This window comes from Ostrea edulis, chromosome 3, assembly GCF_947568905.1.
Source record: "Ostrea edulis chromosome 3, xbOstEdul1.1, whole genome shotgun sequence".
Taxonomy (NCBI): domain Eukaryota; kingdom Metazoa; phylum Mollusca; class Bivalvia; order Ostreida; family Ostreidae; genus Ostrea; species Ostrea edulis.
Window position 1 is genome coordinate 45126554 of NC_079166.1, and position 27286 is coordinate 45153839.

At 34.8% G+C, this 27286-nt stretch overlaps 1 protein-coding gene across 1 annotated transcript in view; it reads right to left on the reverse strand.

The window, feature by feature from the left end:
* The window catches only part of LOC125676951 (uncharacterized), a 184807-nt gene that overhangs the window by 14450 nt on the left and 143071 nt on the right, over positions 1-27286 (reverse strand). Inside the window, exons 11-14 of the mRNA XM_056157908.1 lie at positions 26440-26736; positions 16608-16741; positions 4604-4823; positions 4451-4504 (exon numbers count right to left, since the gene is read on the reverse strand). Coding sequence (XP_056013883.1) covers positions 4451-4504; positions 4604-4823; positions 16608-16741; positions 26440-26736 — 705 coding nt within the window. The remainder of the gene's footprint in view (positions 1-4450; positions 4505-4603; positions 4824-16607; positions 16742-26439; positions 26737-27286) is intronic.

Below are 27286 nucleotides of genomic sequence, written 5' to 3' on the forward strand. Positions count from 1 at the left end.
GATAACGCTTTAGAGCCCGGAAACCATTGCGTCTACAAACAGACGGACGGACGGACGGACAGACAGACGGACAACCCGATTCCAGTATACCCCCCCACAACCTGTTGCGGGGAGTATAAAAACAAAGGACCAAGTATTGGTCCTTGAGGTACTCCTATTGTAATATCTAATTGGTCGGACTGAATTCCATTCCATCTAACAGATATTGAGTTATGCCCCTTGTTGTATGGCAGCGCTCAACAGTTGCTCCTACAAAAAATGTATTTTTTTGGTGCTAAACGGTGGATAGGGGGTGAAATGTTTGATTACATTGGTGGGCCTAAACTTTGAGAAGCATTATGGACATTTTACAAGAGTTTGAATTGTGATATTGAAGGTTTTTGGAAGTTTTCTTTGTTTTCGATCGAACAAAATTAAAGAAATCTTTCAAATGACAAAAGACATTTAATCACTATGACCATTTTGGCCCCGCCCTGGTTCCAAAACCCCTACCCCTCGGATCATGAAATTTACACTCATTTGAAAAGAAGATAAAAACATTCAATTGTTAACGCACAGTGATGGGCGCAGACCAATAGCAATTTAGGTCATCTGAGTGAAAAATCAATAGATATAGTAATTATATATCTTTTTTTGTAAAAAAAAAAAATGAAATCAAGAAACTAATTGAGTTAAGTTATATGTTCAGGTACCATGATTTATGATGAAAAGTAAACTGTTTTACCAGTCTGATCACCATTCACTCTGAATGAAGTTAATCAAATGCGCCTATATATTCAGTTTCGGTAAAGAAAACTTCATAAAAGTTGTCAATACATATTGCTCATAGAGTTACTTTGATACAGGATATCCTGAATCATTGTAAAGGAACGCAATTCTTTTTACTATCAAATACATTGTTTTCAAAACAATATTAAAGATCATAACGAAAAGAAAGAGACTTTCTCAATTGAAAGTGAAATCAAACACTGTACTATGTGTTTTGTCTTAGCGTAGCTGTCATAAGCATTCACATGTCTATTATCTAAGCATTCTAGAGAGTTTACAATTGAAGTCATATGTGTGACCTGTGCTGATCAATTTCACAAAATATACTTATATATATAAACTCGAAGGTACGCTTATGTAGAAGATAATGTTAGCAATAAATTGTATGACATTTTATGTCCCTAACCAGTGTGAAAATTCCATGATGTTGAATTTCTAGAAGAGGAAAGAGAAAGTTACAAAGGGTCCAAGAGTGATCACTTATTTGTCCTAATGACATTCTAATGATTATGTTAAATTTCAATTTTTCTATCTGTTAAACTTCACCCAAAATCAATTCAGTGATTGAACTTTGAAGGTCGAAGTGGGACAGAGTGGATCTTCAGTCAGTGAGGTAGACGATAAAATGTATGAAAAGCGACTTTTCTTTAAAATGTACAAATGTTAAAAATACACAATTCTATCAAAAGAAATGTTTTTCTAAAATGGAAACATAAAAACAATGTCATATTTGTAATAAATTTCCTGGGTATGATACGTACAACCAAAGAAATAACGTGATATGATAAGAATCCCATGTATTTAATTACTCCCTGAATACTCACCATTTACTTAGATTGTGTATCAGTCGAATTCTGGTGATGAAACTTTGTATGAGAAACTTACTGAGCACATTCACTTATACAATGATGAACATTTGTCCCAATCCCGCATGTAAACAAGTTGTAAAAGAGTTTTCCAAAGGGAAACAACTCGGACGTATCTCGATCCCGGCGTATTGAACATCGTCGCTAGCCACGATTATACCTGTGTCACATTACACTGCGATTAGGTATCCGACTAGGTAGCGGGTTCTGAGCGGCCTGAGAATGCCAAAATCTGAAAAGTGTCCGACCGGGGACCATGCGGTGAGAACACGCCATTCAGGGCCCGTATACCCCACCGGCAGCTTTTAGCGCGGAGTTAAATCCTGGCGATGTCAACCCCATCGTAAGATAACGCTCACGTGCTTCAGCGAGTTGTAGACGTAGGAACGGCAGTCTCAGATGCCTCGGAGGATTGGCCATGTCAATGTTGATGGCAACAGCGTCGATGATGATGTTGGAGATGATGACGATGACGATAGGTATATATACACCAGTTTGCAATTGCCTTAATTGCACTTAACACGCATGAAAAGGCAAAGGTCACCGAACGATACCCGGATGTTCTCAGAACGGACATCGTCCGGGCTTCATCCGATACCCCTCAGGTGTCCGAGCGGTGACCGCACGGGGGTACCTAGTCCGTACGATGTCCGTATGGGTACCGGACGTACCCCTCCCGGTTACCTACCGATAACCTTACGGATATCGGGCGGCCACCAACACCATCATTCCATACGCTCCCCGCCCGGTAAACACACGGCTGCCTTCCTTGTCCCGCCCGAGGTGCGGGCGGTATATGAGGAGAGCTAATCACCCGGCAGACTTGGAAATGTGTCCCTACGGTGTTAGATCTTGACAGGTCCCCCACCGATACCTATACCTCGCCCGGTACCCGCTAGTAATGTGACACAGGCATAACTAATGCCTGTGTCACATTACTAGCGGGTACCGGGCGAGGTATAGGTATCGGTGGGGGACCTGTCAAGATCTAACACCGTAGGGACACATTTCCAAGTCTGCCGGGTGATTAGCTCTTCTCATATACCGCCCGCACCTCGGGCGGGACAAGGAAGGCAGCCGTATGTTTACCGGGCGGGGAGCGTATGGAATGATGGTGTTGGTGGCCGCCCGATATCCGTAAGGTTATCGGTAGGTAACCAGGAGGGGTACGTCCGGTACCCATACGGACATCGTACGGACTAGGTACCCCCGTGCGGTCACCGCTCGGACACCTGAGGGGTATCGGATGAAGCCCGGACGATGTCCGTTCTGAGAACATCCGGGTATCGTTCGGTGACCTTTGCCTTTTCATGCGTGTTAAGTGCAATTAAGGCAATTGCAAACTGGTGTATAAATACCTATCGTCATCGTCATCATCTCCAACATCATCATCGACGCTGTTGCCATCAACATCGACATGGCCAATCCTCCGAGGCATCTGAGACTGCCGTTCCTACGTCTACAACTCGCTGAAGCACGTGAGCGTTATCTTACGATGGGGTTGACATCGCCAGGATTTAACTCCGCGCTAAAAGCTGCCGGTGGGGTATACGGGCCCTGAATGGCGTGTTCTCACCGCATGGTCCCCGGCCGGACACTTTTCAGATTTTGGCATTCTCAGGCCGCTCAGAACCCGCTACCTAGTCGGATACCTAATCGCAGTGTAATGTGACACAGGTATAAGTCCGGTAGTACCTACCCTACCTCAAACCGTGGCTTCATGATCAGCGAAACCCTTGATTTTCATGAATATTCATGAAATGACACAATAATTATTTTTGACCAATCACAGTCACAGTAACACAGATTTCCGATGTTTTCAGGGCTGCGCCCACAACTAAAACGTGCAGCATTTATTTACAAGTAATAACGGACAGATAAGGCTACAGATCCCTGTTTACAGAAGTAATTAAAGTTTATAAGTATTTATTAATTAAAATCCGCATTAAGAGCAGTGGTTACGTTTGTAATTTTTGTGTTAATAAACTTAATCGTATTCTTAAACTTGATGAGAAAATTCGGGGTAAAGTGGATGGGTTGAAATCTGAAAGATAATAGTTGATCGGACAATTATCTAAACAGAGCGGCGTGGTTACGCATATTATATGTTGAATTTATTACACGGCCGGTGAAGTCAACGGAGAAGTGTCCATTAGTTACAAATTTACGAGCACGCAATGACCTCCGAATGATTTTCTTTCCACAAAAAAAAAAAAAAAAAAAACAAAAAAAAACAAAAAAAAAAAACAACAAATCAAAAAAAATCATGGAACCTCACCGATTGGTTGACTATTTAATCTAAATATTCATGAAGTCGAGGACTTTTTCAATCATACAGCTACTACATTTGACGTAGTGTAAACAGGACAATGCGACGATGCGTATTGAAGCATATTACATGTAATTAACGACAAAAATACAATATTGACCGAGTTCTAAGTATTAGTTTAATTTTGTGATCCTGATTGGTGCTTATGCTTATCACAAACCGGATTTCAGTACTTTGATTGACCTCTGACAAAGACACTATGTTTTATTCCTGTTTGTGTACGTGTGTTATTATTTCAATTTGAAAGTTTGCTCTTTACATTAGAACTGCAGCTAGAACTTTCACAATAAATACAAAATGTACGTTTCATGACAGAACTAAATATCAGTTATTAAAGTTTGTGTGAAATAAGATATTCTAAAATGATAAATCATTGAACTTAAAAGAATCAAACAGATGATTAAGATAAATGGATGATTGAAGTAAACCCGGTTAGGCGGAAATTCATGGTGTGTGAAAACCCTTATTTGCTGATTGATAATTTTACCGTTTTTCTGGTCACATGCATCAGCATTTTCATTATCTCTGCATTCAAGATGCCCTGTAAAATGAAAATTTGATATTAGAATATAGAAGAACTTTCCATTAGTGTTATTCTACATAATATTTATTGAGTAGTTGTAAAACGCACGGTAATCACCTGGAAATTTTATATAGACGGTCTCCTGCGTACTTCGTTTTTCTCCAGTGAATGCCGAGTAGACAAACTTAAAGTTGACGTATAAGTTATCGAAATCTTCACACAGAATTTGTATACGAGCTGTAAGTTTAAATTCATGCTCCTTGCAAGAAGTTGTGGCATTTTTTTTGAATTCGATCTTTATTTTTCTTTTCGTGAAATTATTAAATTGATGAACTCCCTGAAATAAAAGAAACTGGTAGTAATTGATTTTGTCTTGAGATAGTAAGAAGCAATAATGTGTTAACTCAATGTATGTATTGACACGTTAGAATGGTGTCATTTGCATAAAATTACAAGAAGCTTATCTAATTAAATAACGTTAACGATAATCAGTTTGCAAGGTATATCATAAGAACGAATAGTACAGAACATAATTTCTATTCAATTATAAATTAATCAACATGTATCAACGTACACTATACACTATTTCATGTAATTCACTGACCATGTACTCGAAGCACAATTATATAGGGCACGTTTGATTGGGAAGACTCGGGTAACTCTAAAGTGATGCCTGTGCATGCGCAGAGGCTAGACTCCTTGAATGTGAATAAAACAACAACTGTTGCTCTCATGTTGTTTTGAAAAATGGCGTTTGATATGAAAATCATATCAATGACAATTTATTTAAATGTGGTACTTCATTTTGATCCCGAGCAGTATGTAATTCTTATTAAATGGATATACATTTACATACAGTACTAAAAAGTGTATATATCATCAAAATTAAACCAAATGTAGACCATATATAATTCACCCAAAACTGACTTTATCTACAATATATTGAAATCAAAACTTACATATATATACATTTATCTTCCAATAATACTGTATATATGAAGCGTATTAATATTAGTAAATATTTGCTAGAATTACGCAAAAAGAAAAAACAAGTGGTTTAAGAATTTGAAATGGTAGAACAAATGGCGATTTAGAGGGTAATGACAGCACCGCTAAGCGGAGCATGCCCTCGCGATATGAAATAAACAGCTGTTGACAAAATTTATAGCATTTTAGATTTCAAAACGCATAATAATATCAACGCATAAACAATGTTATGTTTGCTAGGTGTGATGTTCTCAATCAGGAAATTTTGCGGTTCCGGGTTTCACTTTTACTGTGGCTATGTTTGTTTCCGCCCGTGAGTGTCGGAGGCGGTTTTCTTGAAAGACCCAAAGAGCTTTATTGTGATTAAATCCACCAAAAGGGTAAGTACCTATATGGAATTTGATTGAAAATGATATATATGCTTTGAACCTTTGTATATTTCAGTTAATTTGAAATTTATATGAAAGTACTAGATTTATTTTGACGCAAATCAGATGTTTTTGATTTAAGAGGCCGTCCACGGAGATATCAGGCAGTAGCTATAATACGGCTGGCACATGCAATTCCCCAAAATTGTATTCATACCCAATAAAAGTTAAGGTCATACGCCAATTTTATCGTATGTAAAGTGAATTTCACAAAAAACATTGTTAGATGCCAAAACTTGGCCTATTTCATAAATTCGAGGACACTATATAATCTATAGAAAATGATCATTTTGTAAAGTTAAATAATACCCAATACAATAAAATTTGTCCAGAAAGTATAAACAATATTTGAAGGAAATTCCTTAATAATTAAAATGAAACAATAAAATTGCTGGGAAACAATGCTGTTGTTGAGCATTTACTGACAGAAGTAGCCAAAAAGCCAGTAATTTGAGTTACCTCCCTTGGCGTAAAAAATGTAAAATGATCCGAAACTTGCATAAATTGTAATTTTCGAAGAAAACAGTATTTATTTAGAACATTTTTCACTTATCTCGATTTTTTTTATCAAGTGTAAACGTGGAATTAATTTTTTTTTTAATTTGATGGTGAAAAATAAATATTCAGCCCGGACCTTATCAAAGTTTCGTGGGTGAACAGATATGGCTGACAAGTGATAGAAACGTGAAGTTTTTCTAGGAGTGGTCCTTATTTTAGGGACTTGTCAACCCTTAATAATTGTTCAAAAGACATAAGTGGATATTCAAGATATTTTAAAGTTGGAACTGCGTGTAATATTCAACCGAGATTGACCCCCTGCTGTACAGATCGGGGTACTTCGAATTCGACGTAAAAGTAACTATCGTGCACGGTGCAGATGCTTACTAGTATGCCGAGGTCATTGCGATTCTTTGGGGATTTACTGGAGGCAACCACCACCAAATGTTGTTATCTACTACACAAAGGAAAGTGTAAAGCAGACAGAGCAGTAAACTTCAATGTTTCAAGGGAAATATTTGTTCCCGTTGGAAGTGGTAAGTATAAATGTCGAATTTTCTCTGTTATTTTTCTTTGAAAACTGTCTTTGATTGATAGACAATTTTGATGCAAGTTCTCATGATGTGTCAATGCAAACAATTCATTTGATGAAATGATTCTTTTTAACATAATAATGATTAAAATGATAAATCCCCACAGTAAAAACAACATTAAATCAATCGGGGGGGGGGGGGGGGGGGGGTGGTGTTAATGTAGGGATTTTTAAAATCTGTACTACAACACAATGTTTATCCACAAATCATTGAATTAAGAAACAATAGAATCACACAAAAACAAGATGAAAGTGGTGAAAAGTGTTTATTGTCCTGCAAGCTATGTACATATCAGCATGCATGCATAAAAAATAATATATATTAAAATTATATCACATTATTTTTGACTGATTTTTTTTTACTAGCTACTTTTCACATGTGTTTGTTTTTTGGATTCCTAGATTTAATAACTATTAAAGGATGAATGAATCAGTGTGAGAGGGTAGTATATGTACATGTATGTATGTGACAAAAACTGAATAACAAATATAAAAAAATAATGATATATATTTATTCATGTAATTATGCAACTATAAGAACCATTATGTGGGTGGGGGTGGGGTGTGTGTTACAGGTTGATGTATATCATTAATTTCTCTAAATTTAAGCTGAATTGATTATAAAATTCAGATGGTTTAAATCTGATGATTTATTTGCATGCACACAGGTACTAAAGTGTATTAGTGTGACATACATGTATATACCAATTACCAAAGCTTGATAATGAATACAACGCCCATTTCATTACAGATTTGGAAAATAATTATAGTCAAATCACCCCTACTTCAAGCCAATTATCAGACTGTATCAGTGAGTATATTTATTTATTTCAATCAAAAGATTTTAAATTCAGAACATGGTACATCTGACCTTGTCATATTGTCATAATTCATAAATTATGTAAGTTTAGAACTATTACAGATAAGAGCTTAATTCCACATTTGACATGTATATTTCTTGAGACAAATCCTGACCAAAGGCATCCAATGTTATGATGTCACAATCCTTTTGTTTTAAATCACTTGACAGACATACATGTAGAATATGAAAACTTTAACTTTGACAATAACATAAGAATGGTTAGAGATGGGGGTTGGATATTTCAGAAATGTGTGTTCCTTCATGTCATATGATAGTAACATTTTTACCTTACGACCTTGACCCTTCATATTGCAAGTTTTATGTGATGTCACTATGCCACACACAACACATACATGCATTTTTAATTCATGACTGTTATCAAAGATTTTAACCCACTCGACAAGTTTTAAACTCTCTTCAGAAAATTCTTGTTTAGATAATTTCAAATACTAGCTCGTATATATATATATAAGTCAGAGGTGATGTTTTGAAATCAGAATGTGGTTTAATTTTTGAATCAATGAATATATAGTTGTTTTTTTTTTTTTAGCTCACCTGAGCTGAAGGCTCAAGAGAGCTTTTCTCATAAATATTTGTCTGGATTCTGTTGTCATCATTGTGGTAATAATTTTTCCCATTTTCATCTTCTCCAGAACCACTGGCCCAATTGAATGAGATTCATTTTCGTTTAAATGAAAGGTCATGCCCCCTTTGAAGGGAGATAATCAAGAAAAGGCAAAAATAGGATGGGGTCGTTCAATGTAATGAAAATATGCAAGCATTCCCAGGTTGTGTAGATTGCAGTTAGTTCAATTCATGACCTGGGTGTAGGATGAGGCTATAATAGGGGGTCAAAGTTTTATAAGGGATACTATAAGGAAACATCTTTAACAATCCTCTTCTCAAAAAGAGTATGTCAATGATTAGTTATATTCATAAACAAGGATCTTCAGGTAGTGTAAATTTTATTTTGTTCAATTCAGGGGCTAAAGAATTAGGGTATGGAGGAGATCAAAGTATGATGTGGGAATATACAGGAAATTAAAACAAATTCTTTTCAAGGTTAGAAGGGCCACACTAAATCCTTTCAAATTGCAAATGTTCCTAATTTGTGTTGATTCATTTTTCATTTCTATGCACCCATGAGTAAAGTCGGGGGGGGGGGGGGGGGGGGGGCAATGTCTGTCTGGAACTTGCTCATGCTAGTATTATGGCTCTCATATTTCATATTTTTATTCCTTATAATAAAACATTTCTTTTGATATCAATTTTTTTTTTACTTATGTGTTTGGCCTACTTTTAACAAAATATAACCTACAGTAGACAATTCTCCTGAACTATATATAAGGTAGTCTAGCCTTTTATGTTTAGTATTTAGATATCTTATGGCAAGAACTTTCATTTGATACCATGCTGTTTGATATTGTGACCTTGCTTTTGAAGTTTAACCCAGATTTTATTATATTGATATTTTACATAAAGATATACAAAATGTGTATATTCTTTATTACCAGACTTTTAATTTATTACCTGACCTTAGTCTTTAAAATAGCATGATTTTCAAAAACTTTAAATTGGTATATAGTTTCTCAGTCACTTTGGATTGGGCTCTGATATAGATTTCACATATTATAGATTACTAATGAAAAGAGCTTTACTTTTGAACTTCTGACTTTGACCATGTTGACCTACTTTTGAAAAACATTCATTATTACCAGATCTGTTATATCTTGAGGGATAAGGTATTGGGTTAGTTTGTTTCACATGAAATGCCTAATGACCAGAATTTATTTTTATATCATGACCTTTGACCTTGTGACTATATCAAACCTATGATCTTGACTTTCTTAGTGCGTTGCTTACAGTGCTATTTAAACATGTTCATCATTTTATTTCCATTAATTTACACAACTGTTGTTATTTAGATCTCAGCCAAGTCCAAGATAGGAAGAGGCTTTGGAGAGAACACAGAATTACTACAGACAAAAGACTTGTGAAGTTATAAGGGGAATTGCAGAACTCATAGTTCCACTTCAATCTAGATATGTTGACAGTTATTTCACAGAAACACTTTGCAGCTGAAAAAGATAATCAAATGATGACCACTACTTTAACTTTATGGTTGCAGCATATTTCAATTTTTGAAGTGACAAATTTTATTCCTGTTTGTGAACCAATATTCAAAAGAAACACTGCTATGGCATTAGACATAAATTAGAAGAGAGTGGTGGGGTGGCAAAATAAGATTCCATACTGTGAAATGTGTCAATTGTTAATATACATGTATCAATATAAATTCAGTGCCAATTTTCATAATTTCTAGGGGAAAAGTTTGTTTGTAACAAATGTCAGAAATATGTACTAGCTCTTACTTTGCAAACCATGCTACTAAGTACCAGGCATTAAGACATGATTTGTTTATTGTCATTTGTTAAACAGAGACAGATCCAGTGATTTGAAAGGGGGGGGGGGGTCCAGAAAAATGATCTAAAATCTGCATTAGGTCATATCCGATGAATTGATAAAGTAAATATGTTTATTATTGATTGCTAGTTACATGTAACCTTTTATGCATCAGTTGAAGATACTTTATGAACATTTTCTGTCACTGGGTAAAATTCAACAAACATTTTGTGTATCTGGAAGTGGTCAATATATATTTCAACATCAGAGTAAACATGCATTAAAGCAAGTCTGCCAATCTGATGTAGGCAGAAAATGGAATATGGCATGTTATTTCATGAATGCAAAGGGAAATGCTTTACAAGAGAGTCAAAAAATTTCTGGTTAATGCTAAATAACTATCTAGATGTCCCAGAGAAAAGGAGAGGGTGTTTTCTATCCCTCCCCCCAACCCCCTCGGGATCTGCCAATGTCAAGTTTGTAATGTGAGTGAATGATTTTAGATTCTTCATGATAGGCAATTTATTAAAATTTGATTTAATGATAATTTTAACTTCATATATGTGTGTTAATTAATGGACTATTATCTCAAATCCTGTGTCAGAAATGACCTCTAAAAATCAACATTGTAAAATTTTATACAATGAATTACATAGGCATTTTTTTTTTTTTGCCTTTATTATATAGAATGTATACAAAGACATGAAATTTATTTCTGAATGTTCATATGTTCTAGTAATTTTTCATGAATTTTAATCATTTAATCATTGCTTTGTTATATCTACTTCATATTTATTTCTATTTATGTAGTTCAACAATCTTCATTTAAGTAGTTGACCTTTTTGCACTTATTGAAAATTTTGAGATTTCAGTTCAACTTTTCACCATCAAACCTTGCTTTTCCCACTGAATTTATTTTTGTAACTTGAAATACACCTCTTCAAGTTTCTGGTTATACATAATTTATTTCTTTTGAGACATTGTATTGGGTTTTGTGAGATCTTATATTTTGATCATTATTTTGTAAAATATATTGGTGTGAAATATGTGCAATTTTAACAATTAATAAATTCATTCATTGGATGAATATACACACAAAAACCCTCTTAGTTATTGCATATAGTGTATATCTAACATATAAAATATTGCTTTTCTCTATTTTTTAGTTATATGACATTTTAGAGCTGTTCAAACATAGCACTTTTTTCCAATATTTCGTGACCTTTTTGCACCGAAAATTATCTCAAAGTTGTTTTTCCATGTCGAACCCAAACTAAACATGATAGAAACTTTTTATTTGGCAAATTTCATATTGGGGTCAGTAGGAACCTGTGCACAAAGTTTCATGAAAATCTGAGAGATAGCATGTGCCGACCTCTGCCTGATATCATAATGGACACCCTCTTAAATGTCAATGTGGTTTATATGTTTTATTGATTTCAACATAAATTCATGATATGGCGAGGTTGATAATTGCAATAATTATATGCTTAGTTAATTCATGGTGCATTATCAGTCTGTTTAGTCATAGTATATTGCTATATTTGTCGTTAAAATGTCGAGACCTATCATTTCTTATTGAACTAATGACAATTAATGTTACAAGATGTGTATTCTTATAGTCATTATGATATATAATCGTTGCTCTATGACGATCATTTGTTGAATCATGATGTTGATACATGCTCAAAAAGCGAAATATTTAGCGCTGGCATGATTCAGGAGTAGCTCGATTCGGTTTCGATTCAGAACAGCACGATTCGGTTATTTTCGATTCGGTTCATGTTAGGTCCAATCTATCTAATAACAGCACAAACAGTTCTAATGATTATAATATTTGATCTATTTTTATTCAAGTTGTATTACTATATGTCGTAATTTGTAAACATCAGATCTATTTATAACGTCATCTTATAACTTTGATAGAAAAAAGAAAACATTGACAGTCCATGAAAACTTGTTCTATTAATGTGTTGCATGTTAGGATTATTAAACAAATCTATAGTCAATCTAAAATGTATATATGTAATATTGTTTTCATTGATACGTAAATTATCAATTGATAGTCTTTGAAAATCTCTCCTTTATTGATTTACTTCTCTCATATTCAAAACATTTAATCCATGGCATTATCTACGATGTTGATTTCACTGTAGCACTGACAGAAATGCAAGATGCCATGTAAAAATAAACTGCACGATCTTACAGACAATATTCTGTTTGTATCTGAGTGGTAAAAATGCTAAATCTCAACACAGATTTAACAAGAAGCCCACAGGCCTTATTTGTCACCTGAATACTAGTGAAAAAGTATCACTACTTCCATGGGCTATGAAATATAGAAAAAAAATTCCTGTTCTGAATATCTAAGCTAAATTCGAGTGTTCAGCAACAGTATTAAACAAGATATGTTCTTAAAACTTCACTGCCATCAAAAGTGCATACACTGATGAAAGGCTTTAAATAATAGGTGTATTAACATTACAACATCAAGTATGCATTTAGATTTTATACAGTATCAGCAAACTTACACATAAATATTATATACTAAGTTTGACCCTACCCTGGGGTCAGAACCCTTACTTTGGGGATCATCAAATTTACAATTTTGGTAAAAGGCTACCTGCTCTATCCATTTAGTTTCAATTTAGTATAAATAGCACAAAAGAAAATGTTATTTAAGTGTTTTATACATAAACACTATATAACAAGTTTGGCCCCGCCCTGGGTTCAGAACCCCTACCCCGGGGATCATGAAATTTATAATTTTGGTAGAGGCCTTTCTGCTGTACATCACTATGCGTTTAGGTTTTCTTACACGTAGGCAGTTCTAGAGAAAATATTTTTGAAAATTTGTCTATTTTGGGGAATTTTTGCCCCACCCTTAAGGCCCCAGGGAGCAGGAATCCTGAAATTTACAATTTATGTCCCTTTTGTTCCAAATGTAAAACTTATACGGTACCAATTTTGATGGACCAGATGCGCATTTCGACAAATAATGTCTCTTCAGTGATGCTAAACCGAAATGTTTGAAATCCGAAATAACTATGAAGTTTTAGATCTAAATATAGCCAAAAACAGCGTGCCAAACAAGTGGAGCCAAATTCGTCCAAGGATAAGAGCTATGCATGAGGGAGATAATCCTTAATTTTGAAATGAATTTCTAAATTTTATAACAGCAATTTGTTTCATACCAAATTTGAAAAGAATTGGAATGAATAGTTATCAAGAAGGTTAATATGTCTATTGTTCACACATCTAATAACTGACCATTTTGGTCCCTACTCTTGGGATCATAAAATTTACAATTTTGGTAACGACTACCTGATCTTTCTAAATATCCATTACTTTCAATTTAGTATCAATAGAACCAAAGAAGATGTTATTTAAGTGTTTTACTCATAAACACTATATAACAAGTTTGGCCCCACCCTTGGGTCAGAACCCCTAACCCGGGGATCATGAAATTCAAAATTTAGGTAGAGATCGTCCTGCTCTACATCACTATGCATTTAGTTTTTCTTACACGTGTGTTGTTCTTGAGAAGAAGATTTTTGAAAATTAGTCACTTTTGGACAGTTTTTGCCCCGCCCCTAAGGCCCCAGGGGTACTGGAGTCCTGAAATTTACAATTTATGTCATCCTTGTCCAAATGATATTTCATATCAAATATGAAAAGAATTGGAATGATAGTTATCAAGACGAAGTTAAAAATGTTCAATTGTTAACGCAAGACGGACGGCGGACGACGACGGACGACAACCAATTACAATAGGTCATCTTAGTTTACTCAGGTGACCTAAATCTCTGTTGCATAAAAATCCACATCATGGCACTTGTTCTGCATATCACTCGGACGCCATATTTGTTGTTTTGCTGTATGCAAAATCCAAACCGAACCGAAATCCGGAATTTTAATCGGTGCATCGAATGGAAGGGAATGAATCGCGATCAAATATTGAAAACCTATGCATTTGATAGGCTACTGATGTCTGAATCACTTGTATTAAGAATTCGAGTTACAGAGACCGATTTTAGGATTTCATTAAAACACGTTTTATTGTCCCCAAATTCTTAAGAATATATGCATCTATCCAGTAAACAATAGCGTTATATGTAACACGGAATAAACAGGCGATTCATTCTACATGTAGAACAAAAAGAAAAAAAAATTGAAAAATATTTAAAAGATTCAGCGAAATATTACTACTGTGATTTTCATTGTTTCTTTATAAGTACGGTAATGTATGCAGATGATGCAAGAATGCACCTTTTAACTATGTGAACTTAATATTACCGTTTTTGTGATAAAAATCAATGATCATTACACTTGTTAGTACATTGATAAATATTTGATTTCATTTTTGCAGAACTGACCTTTTTGACTGAATATTCTTCATCGGCAGCACTAAATTTGAGGGTGTTGCACCGAAGCGGGAATTTTCCCTAATCGGAGCTCGGTGCCAGCACTTGACGTAGAACTGACTTTCATCCATATTTATACTCTTATTGCGTATTTGTCATTTAAATACCTGTAGGATTCCCCAGTGCTAAGGGCAAACCTACTACATTTTATGTGTCAATATATTATATATTTAGTATAAACACAAGTTTTGAAATCGTGAAAATTAAATTGTGCTTTTTCCCTTCTGAATATCAGAAACAATATATACGGTTACATGTTACGAGTGTATCAAATATTTAATATTCTATTATTAGTCTAAAAGCTCTTATATTCTATGTATTATTTTCTACAACCAACAATTAGCAACTGTACATAACTCTGACCACAAACAAAATATGGAAAGTTTAATACGCATTATAAAGTTCAACAAAATTATATGTATATGCACCTGAAAACAGGAATTCATCATAGCAATACATAACATCCAGTCAAACTGTTTAACGGTTATTTACCTATAAAATTTTCCTTTCATAGCTTTGCAAAGTTCTCAACGGTTCTACGTGAAAGACACCATATTATGCCTTTGTCAAAACCTTTCACTCAGAAAAATATAAAAGTTCTCGTTAGCAACCTTGACTATTAAAACACAGGTATCGCATGCTGTATTCGGTGTGTTTTACAGCGAATCCCATTCACAAACTAAACAGTGTCCAGGTTGGAACATTATTTCAAACTCGGCACATTGTAATAAACAGAGATTTGACCTGAAACATATATAAAAACTAGACGTGTGTTTCAATGAAGACAATTTGTTTAGATGGAAAATGTAATATGAAAAACTAAATTGTGCTCGTGAGGGATTCGAACCCGGTCGTTTTAAAAACGAACACATCTTTACATATTTAAGACGACGACTTTATCGACTGATCCACGCAGTAGACCATACATTTCAAAGGAAAATTAACGTACCTGTCTGTAGGTGAAGTTGGAAATAATATATTTGAAGTCGTTTTGATTTTTTGACTTTTACAAAAAAATGCCCCGATGAAACAAAATTTCAAAGCGACAGTTTTAAAGTAAAAAAAAAAAAACGAAGAACATATTCATGATAATTTTGTTTCACGTAGGCAGTTTTTCTTCTGCAATTCGGGGATACTCCTCCATTTCAACGCTAAAATTCATATAAATCGCTTATTGCTTGATTTAAACTCGAATTATTTTGTCTACTTTTTGTCAATTCACGTCTTTTAAACTTATTTTCAAAAATGTTTGAATCAAGACATAAGTTACAATTGGTTTTTAGCATATATTTGAATAACTTAAATTTATCGATCTTTTATGCAACACCTCTAGGGAAATTAACATCAGACGTGGGACACTTTCAAAGTTTGAACATTCGATGTTTCTCCATTACATTTTTACAAGCTCAGATGTATACTTTTTCGATTGGCTAAATAAACTTCAAATTCTTATTGCAACCCCGCCATGACCCGTAGTGATGATTTCAACAAAATATAGTGTTCATTACATGACGAGGCGCTCACGCAAGATTTGGGTTATCTAAATCAAATAAGATCCCAATTTTATTGTTTTAATCATTTCCCTTCGGAAACATTGCGGCCCCAGAGTATAAGTGCTTTTTACCGAAGGATACTTTGCTATAAGCTTGGTTTGAAATGCGTAGAGTGGTCTTGAAAAGAAGTCTATTGAAAAGTTCACAGTTGATAGCAAACAAATCTCGATCAGAAATGCTCATGGAAACCCAAAGCGAGTTCCCCATTTTGTTAGTACTTTTAATTTGTTTCGTACTCACAAATACATTCATCATGATGAAGTTCTACTAGAACCAATTGAAACATGCGTCGTGTATAAACACGTCAAAAATGGTATATGATAAAGGCTATGGTTTACGCTACTTTTGTTACAACCAATATATCTATGTAATACCTTAATACTATACTGCAATACCAAATTTTCAAAATCTGGTGGATAAACGCATTCCAGAGAAGCTGACAATTCCTTTCCATCTTTACCCACAAAAGAATCAGTTGGTGAAGTATATCGAAAATCTCGCAGTGGAGCTGAAAAAAAAAATGAAGTTAGAAATTCTAATATCATATAATCGGTATTCAAAGAATTTGAAATGAAATAGTGTCAACCAAATTTTCTACTTAATGAAATGCATTACAATTCTTGAGTCTAAAACATTGTCTCAAACGAAAATAATTTCCCCTTAAAATTAGTTTCGACGGTGTACTTGATAAATAGTTGTATCAAATTTAATTTATGAAAGATGTTCTCAATCTAAATGTAAATTAACATGTTTCATGTTTGAATTATCTGTAGAGGATGTGTGCCACCATAAATCAGATCTTATAATTAATATATGATCAGAATGATAAGGGAAATTATGGCAATATTAATGTACTTGAAATACATGTAGAAATTTCAATTGTTGTGGACCACTGCATTTTGTAATTAAGAACACGGGGTTTTATCTTTCGCATCGTTATGGTGAACTGGATATAAAGTCGACGATCATCAGCCATCAGATATCGTTTACTGCTTTTCAAAAATGAAAACGCGGTAAAGGTAGGACGGGAGTTGACGTATTCCTTTGCTATTATTTGATTTGCTAGTACCCTCTGACGCTAAAAATCCAGAAATGTGATAATGGTTTTCAGGGGATATTTCAGATGTTTACTAGTGTACCAGCCACAATTTGATATCAAAATAATATTGATGTGTCCAGAATAAGGATGTGTAATACAAATACTGATATGAGAGAGAGAGAGAGAGAGAGAGAGAGAGAGAGAGAGAGAGAGAGAGAGAGAGACATAGTTAAGAATGAAAAATAGCTGAGAATTGATTTATTGATGACACACACATACACACAAAGAAGTAAACCCTGAGTTAATAATCAAAGTATCACAAACACTAATGGTTGTAGTCATTAACAGTTTAAGGTCCATATCTAGTGTGTCCTCCATGAGCACTAATCAATGCTTGACAATGTCTTCCCATGGATACAATTAAGTCTCAAAAATAGGGCACTGCTAAACAGGTACCTGATACTCCCGCATACGTTATTGATTCAGAAATGATTATCCACAAAAGGATGAGTTGCAATAAAAATGTATTTTGCATTAAATAAATCTAAGTCAAGGGCTGTGACTCCTTCAAAATAGTGGAACAGCATTCTCCTTGTAATATGCACATCTACACATTGTGATCATCCTGTGTACTAAGTTTCTTTGAAATCCCCCAAAGGATTGAAGAGAAGTTGCGAAGACAAGGTACTTGCTTAAAATCAATCTAAGTCCAAGGGTCCTAACCCTTTCAATAATAGTGATGCAACATTCCCCTTGTATTATGCACATTTCTACATGGTGATCTTTCTGTGTACCAAGTTTCATCAAAATCCCCCGAAGAGGTTAGGAGGAGTTGCGAAGACAAAATATTTTGAATAGAAAAAAAACTCAAGAGCCGTAACTCCTTTAGAAACATTTGACAGCATTCGCCTTGCAGTATGCACACTTCCCCATTGTGATCTTTCTTTGTATCAAAATTCTTTAAAATCCTCCAAAGGGTTTAGGAGAAGTTGCGAAGACAAAGTATTTTGAATAGAAAAACGTCCAAGGGCCACAACTCCTTTGAAACAATTGGACAGCTTTTTCGCTGCAATATGCACAGCTCCACATCGTGATCTTTCGTTTTAAAATGTTCCATCAAAATCCCCCAAAAGGTTTTGGAGGGGTTGCGAAGACAAGGTATTTGCATAAAATAAATCTGAGACCAATGGCCCTAACTCCTTCAAAAATAGTGGTGCAGCATTCCCCTTGTAATATACACATCTCCACATTGTTGTCTTTCTTTGTACTAAGTTTCATCAAAATCCCCCAACGGGTTTAGGAGGAGTTGCGAAAAAGTTAAAGGGACAGACGACCAGACAGACGGACGACAGCGGTATAGCATAATATTAAAATTGTCCAGGTATATTGTTCCACTCTAACTACAGAGCTAAGACTGTTGTTGCAGAGTCTGAGGCTGTGGTTTTCTTTAGCGGATACACCTATGAAAGGCGAATATAACGAACAGTGATCAACCTCATAACTACTATAAGCAATGCAAAATAGAGTTGGGCAAACACGGACCTATCCAGTTTGTCCCATGCATGTTCAAGTATGCTGATTTTGATTGCCAAGTGAGAACCTTAATACCGTGTCTTTGCAGAACATTACGTGTCAGACGAGCAGTATGTGGTATGGAGTACTGCTCCGGGATGTTGCATTTTTGTAGCCACGTGTGATGGTATGACTTCATCAATATACCGATGAATCGTCAAGGTACACTGTATAACAACCAATGCTGGCCTGTCTGTGTAGGATATTGCTGTTAACACCAAAACACTACTCCCTTTAAAAAGGTAATTGACATCCAGATATTTAGTGTGAAGCTTACATGTATCTTTCGATAGTGACAGTCTACTGGCAAATCCAGATATGCATTGGAAGGATGCAGATGAGGAGGACACAGGGACACCTAATCCAAGAACTGTGACATTTCATATGGAGTGACAACCTGGCATTCAGTTGGTAGGACTCTTTGAGGTTGAATATAGGGTTGAATCCGTATACATTTGATTAACATTCAAATAAATCCAGATAATATATTCACAAATGGAATCATGGTGTTATGGTACACTGATATGCGTGTACCATTTTACTGTTTAACGTTACATTACTAGATATAACATGCATACAAAAAGAGACAAAACACGAAAATCATTATTCTGTTTCTAATTATAAGGTATGACAAGTGTTTTGAATGCTGACAAATAAGATATGATGGCCAATATTGATTTTATTTTTATTACATTGATATCATCCTTTCAGATATGGGACCCGATTAATCAGTGAACTGCACATTTTATGCAGCTGATTTTGACAGAAGATTTGGTTTTGTCTATCTGTGTTGCCACCAACCATTATAAGTTAAATGCGCATTTTTTCTTAGGGCCTTGATGATATAGAAAGCATTTACAGAGCCAATTGAGTATTCAAAAGTTCTGACAATACATTAGTATTTGGGGCTAAGCATTAAGAATTTTTTTTCCAGTTTTTTTGGCATTATCTTATACATGTCTGCTGTGAAGTTCCAGATGATAGACAGATAATGGTGAACGCATGCCCCTGTCGGAACAACCCAGTATCAAAAATCATGTCTAGAAATAGGTTTTAAGAGGTTGAATATAAGAACATTTTTGATAAATATGATACAAGTACATATGAATTTAATGATTGAAAGTTAGTACTTGAACATTCGTATACATTGAACTCGGGGAGGAAAAACGGGGGGGGGGGGGGGGGAGGGCAGTACTTTTTCATAACATATGATATCATAATGGTGCAAACATAGATCATTTTAGATTAACAGTAAATATTTTTGTTTTAATGATGCAATATTTATTCTATTCATTGGAACAAAATGGCAAAACGTCAAATTATTAGAAAATAATGGATGTGTATATAAAGTACGAAATCTCCATTTTTGACCTTTGACCTTAATTCTTTTGATTGTATTTTTTTGTTAAAATTCTTTTAAAATGATTAGGATCTAGTTAAAAATCATATTATTAAAAATAATGGGACATTTACTATCCATCAAACAATTTGATTATGTTTAAATTGTGTCGAAAAGATGCAGAAATTGGTCAAAATTGTACTATGTGTGTTGTTACTTAGCAATCAAAAATATTTGTTTGTCAAAAAATTGATTAATTTGATTGCGATGTTTTTGTAGTATTTGAAAAGATACATCAGCTCATAGATTTAGAATATCCTATTTTTGACTGTAATCTAGTGAGAGGGATCGTAATATATATATATATATATATATATTCAAGAGAAAAAAGATTGCAAAAATGTGCACTTAGATTACCTTTGACCCCGTAGAGCTCTTTGAGGCCATGGGATACCCATACAATCTTTATAAAAAATTGTTTCCTGTCCAATTCTTACCAAACTTATATGTCATATGCTTGCCCAAAATCATGATACATGTACATGTAGATGTAAATCGATTTAAAAATATTGTCGTTTAGTCTTTAAAAACCTCTAAAATGTAAGTGTATTTTTAATTTCTACGTTGAATGAGAATTAGAAAACTGGAAAAAAAAACCACTGGGTTCGCAATGCTTGTTATTGAGTTACAGTGTTCTAAACATGACCTTTTTGCACTTAGAATTTATTCAATTAAACTTGATTTGTCTGTTGGTGTCAACAAGATATAGGCAACAGAATCCAATCATTACATAGAATAGATCCATAATCATGTCTTCTAACAATACAGATAAAAAAAAGTTGAATGCAAGTAATAGAAATAAATAATGACGTTTTTGCACTTGATATCCAAAAAAAAAAATCAAAAAAAATCATGATATCAAATCAAAAAGTTTAAAAAGACATATCAGGAGTAATGTCAATTTCTAAAATTTCACCTATTTTTAAGGCCTTGTCTTAGAATTTAAAATGGAACTTTAAAAAGTGGGGACAGGAGACCAAATTTTTAAATTATTGGCAAAAATATTGAATTTTTATGCAAAATTTCGAGTAAATCAATTTAAACGTTTTTAGAATCGGTGTTCTATTTCAAAAAATATATCAACCAAATTAATAAATTACAACATTTGATCTTGTTCCAAGTCTCAACTACGTGTGTCATAAACTATATATAGGATATCTATATTGTGTGTTTTGATATTTGGATAAACCAAATATCAAAATACGCAATTATACATGTTCTATTTATCTCATCCGTTTTCTTTTCGCTTAATTTTGAGATGATCCCCAGTATGGTAGAAACAGATGATTAAATTTGTTTTGAATCTGTGGCTCAGGCGTCGTACTTATTAATCTTCCTTACGCGAGAAAAAACAGTGCGTTTATAATTGATTCTTGTTTATTAGAAAGAGTATTTTTATAAAAGAAACCAAGGGTGAAAATTGTTTTAGAAAGGATTATAGTTTTGATTAATAATGGTTTTGCCATTTCAACAAAATAACAACTCTTGACCGAGTATTTATTTTTAACGTAGGCCTGACCTTCTGATAAAAGTTTGATGTTGTCTTTTTTTTAAATAAACACGTGTAACAACGATAAATGAAAATGATATTTTAATGAAGAGTTATTAGAATGTTCAGTTTACAATGAAAAGGATCAGTGTTTGTGTATTTGGATTTTATTTACATGGTTTTTATGGATCTGAGGATGAGAGAAAATCCTGATGCACTTTAGTAAGTTAAAGCTGTTGAGATTTATTACATTCAAAATGGCTCCAGAGAAAAGCGACTGTGCTTGTGAATGCTTGGTACCGCAGTATGTCGAGGTACTTTCGATTAGGTCTGTCCAGTAGTCGGTTGATTCCTTGTTGATGATAATAGTATGGACATATCTTTCTTATCGTAATGTTTGAGTAGACCTAGTTTAATGTACGAAGTTATTGATGGAGTTGACATTTTTTATGTCCGGTAACCTGCATTATATGTCAATGGGGCAATATCATTTTAATTATGCTATAAAATAAATTCTAAATAAATACAGAATAACAAGTTATACCCTTTATTTCATGCATCGATATGCATAAACACAGAAAATATTTCATCCAAGCCGAGACGGTGTCAAAAGTAATTCTGACCGGAAGTGCTTTATTAAACAGGCGTGTGATAAAGCTAATGCTTTATCTCACTTGCAATATACGCCACATGTATGAAATAAAAAAACTGAAATATACGTATAGGAGTATAAAAATAGAAGATAGATGAACCAGAAACTGTAATGTAACACAGATTTATAACTTTTTGATTAATGAATCTTTCCGCCACAAAATACAGTTCCTGCAAAATCATTTCAAAATTTGAATTGACACGATTTTTTCAACTGGATACGGTTCAGTAATATATGTGTAGTATGTTTGCACCAATGGGATCAGTATTGAACCAGTAAATACTTAGTTGTTGCTCAAAAAATTAAGGAGCTAACTTCCTTAAACCGGTCAGCCTCCTAGATGTAATTTTGAACAAAACGTTCATTTTCGCGCCTATACACTCTGATTCTTGCATTAGTCCTCTAGTATAAATCGAGATTCATCGCTGAACCAGTGTTGTCGCAGCCATATGCTATTAATCTGAGACCATTGAAGTTTGTTCCGGCGATGTTGTGAAGTAAGAATAATGCCACGTAAAGTTATGCGTGCTCCTATTCCGGCATCTTGCAGCCGATTGCAAACAGTCTGCTTCTGATAGTCTACAAATTTCAGCAAAGACAACTGCTGTAGATGGTGCTGTTGTAAATCCTTGAAGAATATGACGTAATCAGATAAAGTGATCCTGTGCAGCGGATGTCACGAGAGATCTACATGCTCTACAACGATCATTTTTAACCGTGCTATGCCAAAGGTGAGATATAGTTGTTTGTGCAACATTGAAATCTTGCAACTGCAAATTGAGATGTGGAAAAATAACTGAATTGTCACATTATTATGCCCCCATTCAAAGAATTTTGAATTCTTTAAATTATTCAAAGAATTTTGCATACATGGGACATATTGCTTTGCACCTGGCGGTCGGTCAATAAACCACATGTTGTCCGCTCAATATCTTGAGAACCGTTTACTTGATCGTAATGATATTTCATTGGTAAGGGGTAGAAGAGGACCCCATTGTTTTTCAGTTCAAAAGATTAGGGGTCAATCTACCCAGGACAAAGGAAGACACTGTCCGCTCAATATCTTGAGAACCCTTTGCTTAACAGACATCACACAACGTACACTGGTACATCCTAAGGAGTAGATGACCTCTATTGATTTTGAATTCAAAGGTCAAGGGTCAATCTGGACATGGGAATATACTGACCACTCAATGTCTAGAGAAGCCTTTGCTTGACAGACATCAAACTTGGTACACTGGTACATCTTCAGAAGAAGATGACCCCTATTGATTTTGAAGTCACATGGTCAAAGGTCAAGGGTCACACTGCATATACGAATATGCTGTCTGCTAAATGTCTTGAGAACCCTTTGCTTGACAGACATCAACTTTAGTACACTGATACATCTTCAGAAGAAGATAACCCCCATTGATTTTGAGGTCACATGACTAAAGGTTAAAGGTCAAACTGGACATAGAAATATACTGTCCGTTCAATATCTTGAGAACCCTTTGCTTGACAGACATCAATCTTGGTAGACTGGTACATCTTCAGAAGAAGACCTATTGATTTTGAGGTCACATGGTCAAATGTCAAGGGTCAAACTAGACATAGGAATTTACATGTACTGTCCGTTTAGACAAAAATGACCCATATTGATTTTGAGGTCACATGGCCCACGGTCAAGGGTCAAACTGAACATAGGAATATACTGTCCGCTCAATATCTCAAGAACCCATTGCTTGACAGACATCAAACTTGGTGCACTGGTACATCTTTACGAGAATATGGCCCCTTTTGAATTTAAGGTCACATGCACAAAGGTCAAGGTCAAACTGGACATAGGAATATATTGTCTCCTATATTTTAAGAATCATTTGCTTGATTGACACCAAACCGGGTACTCTGGTACACCTTAAGGAGAAGATGACCCCATTGTTTTTTAGTTCACATGGTCAATCCGCTCCTGACATAGGAAGATATTGTCTGCTTGATATTTTGAATTGGTGATACTAATATAAATTAAATGATGCATATGTATAAACCTTTTCAATTTTGCTCCAGGGGGGCGTATTTGTTTGACAAACATCTCTTGTTAGGATACAAATTGAGTAGAAATGCTCATGAATTGGGTGGTTTTAACATCTTATCTATTCCAGTCTCCGAGTATATCAAAATCAACTTGCTTTAAATCCCACGAAACCTAACCTTTAAAATTGAAGGGCTATTTTCAAAGTATGCATGTTCAAGTTTCACGAAAATTGTGTCCGGTTTATACAATGATACAATGAGTTGATAATCAAACCAGACAGACATGCCACTATTGTGACACAATCATGGATGGAGTTTCTGTTGAAACATTGATTTGAATGCTAGTGTTCTGTTGTAAGTCATTAAGATCATATTAAGAGACGTGAAAGAGTGACGGGATTTTCGGATATGACCTTATTGACTGAAGTACCGTGTCATGGTAGGCACTGGCACGATGATGATATGTCACAGCTACACATAGATGTAAATTTGTCGCACTTTTCGGAAAGCTATTGGCGTCTCTATATGAATGACAAACTCTCGAACGGACATATAAATCAACATATGGAGATTATTAACATAGGATGACATTAACATTAATAGGGGATCACGTCAGTATTATGATATTCATATTTTTGATGCTATAAATTAGTATCAGCTATGTTTGTATTGATTCTCCTTCAATCTTTTATTGAAGAGTAGCTACTTACACGAATGCTTGAATTTTGTGAAACCTACTTGGGACCCTTTGGTGATTTGATAATATTCCAATCTTTATTAGCGTTTTACGAGAGAATTAGTTCTAAAAGTAAAGAAATGAAATCTTTAAAATTACATGATTGCCCCATGGACTCAATCTATAACATATTGTTTAAATACGTTTGTCATTGATAACAAAGGTACATGTATGTGGCTTTTACTGAAATATTTTAACAAAGACCTATCCAAATTCTAACCATGTACAGTTCCAACTGTTAATTTCAATATAGTTCGTTAATTAAAAGTTAAACTTGTCCTCGAGCTTTTTAAATAATTGTCCGTTAAGTAACTTTTAACAAGGTGCACACGGACCTATATTTTCCTCGGAGTTCATGCTTTCAACAAACACATCTAAATTCAAACGATAGTGCATATAAAACGGCAGTGAATATATGTTCTTTTAACAAATAGTAAACTATTGAAAATTCTCTCTCTGTACAATGCTATTGAAACTTCGTCCCCTATTGTACACTGTATACGAAAGCTTGAATATATATTGATTTGATAAAATTGTAGTTATAGCCATCTTGGCTTTACGAAGATTTTTGTTTTTTCTATGAAGCTATATCGTGGAATCATTAGAATTCGTGGTGGCTCAATTTTCGTGGAATTCGTGGGTACCCCTCACCCACGAATCTACATTCTCAATGAAAAAAGACATTCCAGAGTTATCTTTCTTACAAATATATAAATCCACGAAATTACGTCCCCACGAATCTGTAAAAAGTCAGCAATCCACGAAAATTGGCCCCCATGAATTTAAATGATTCTACAGTATATCATACATTAAATCAATTTAAACCACATGTTGAGTCCCAATTGTGAATTAAACAACTTGGGAAACTTGTATATTGTTTTGAAAAGGTTTTTTTTCCACGACGTGTCCTTGTCGTAAGAGGCGACTGAATGGGGCGGTCCTTCGGGTGAGACCGTAAAAACCGAGGTACCGTGTCACAGCAGGCGTGGTACGATAAAGATCCCTCCCTGCTCAAAGGCCATAAGCACCGAGCATAAACCTAAATTTTGCAGCCCTTCACAGGCAATAATGACGTCTCCATATGAGTGAAATATTCTCGAGAGGGAAGTTAAACAATATACAATTACGACGTGTCCTTACGTAAACGCAAGACGACAGGTATACGACACAAAGTGCCAAATTTGATACGAAAACCTTACCCGAGACATTGGTATTGCATAAAATGAACTAAAATAATAAGATATATTGATAAGAAGCCTATACAATTAATGAGTTATGGATTAAATTTCATCTCCTTTAAACTTACAGTAAACATAGAAACGTGTCGTAGATGTAAGGTTGTTGACAATGCAGGACCACGTTCCATCGTCTCTCTCATAGCTGGCTTGATGTATGGTCAGGCGTGACAATGTTTTGTTAATGTTTGCAAAGTATCTAAAATTACTTTCACACGATTGTGGAGGAATTTTGCATGATAAGATTTTCCTCCCATTGCAAGTCCACTGTACGTCAACGGTACTGGTAATTGCATATATTGGACACTCGAGAATTCCCTTTTCTCCTTCTCTTGGATGACCTTTGATTCTTAAAGGAATGATACCCCCTGTAAAAGAAAGTTGAATCTTCTCCGATTTCTTAAAGCATTAAATAAGAAGAAAGATCAATGCGTGAATGCAACAAGAAGAGCAGTATTTCAGTTTCAGTTCAGTTTGCAAAATTTTATATCAGATTATCCATATATTGTAGTTAAGCGTACTCACCAAATTTGAAAGTTCACTTAAAGCAACATATTAGTCATTTTCAAACGTATAGGTAAAATATGAAGAAATAATGGATATAAAGGACAGCAATTCACTATATCATATATATTCCGTGGGGATTCGGGTAAGAATAGCTCCCCAGTACTCCCTTGCTTGTCGTTGGGGGTGGTCCTTCGGATGAGACCGCAAAAACTGAGGTCCAGTGTCACAGCAGGTGTGGCACGATAGAGATCCCTCTCTGCTCAATGGCTATAAGCTCCGAGCATAAGACTAAATTTCGCAGCCCTTCACCGGCAGTGGTGACGTCTCCATATGAGTGAAATATTCTCCAGAGGGACGTTAAACAATTTTCAATCAATGGAATTCCACCTGACCAGCTGTTAAATTTTCGTC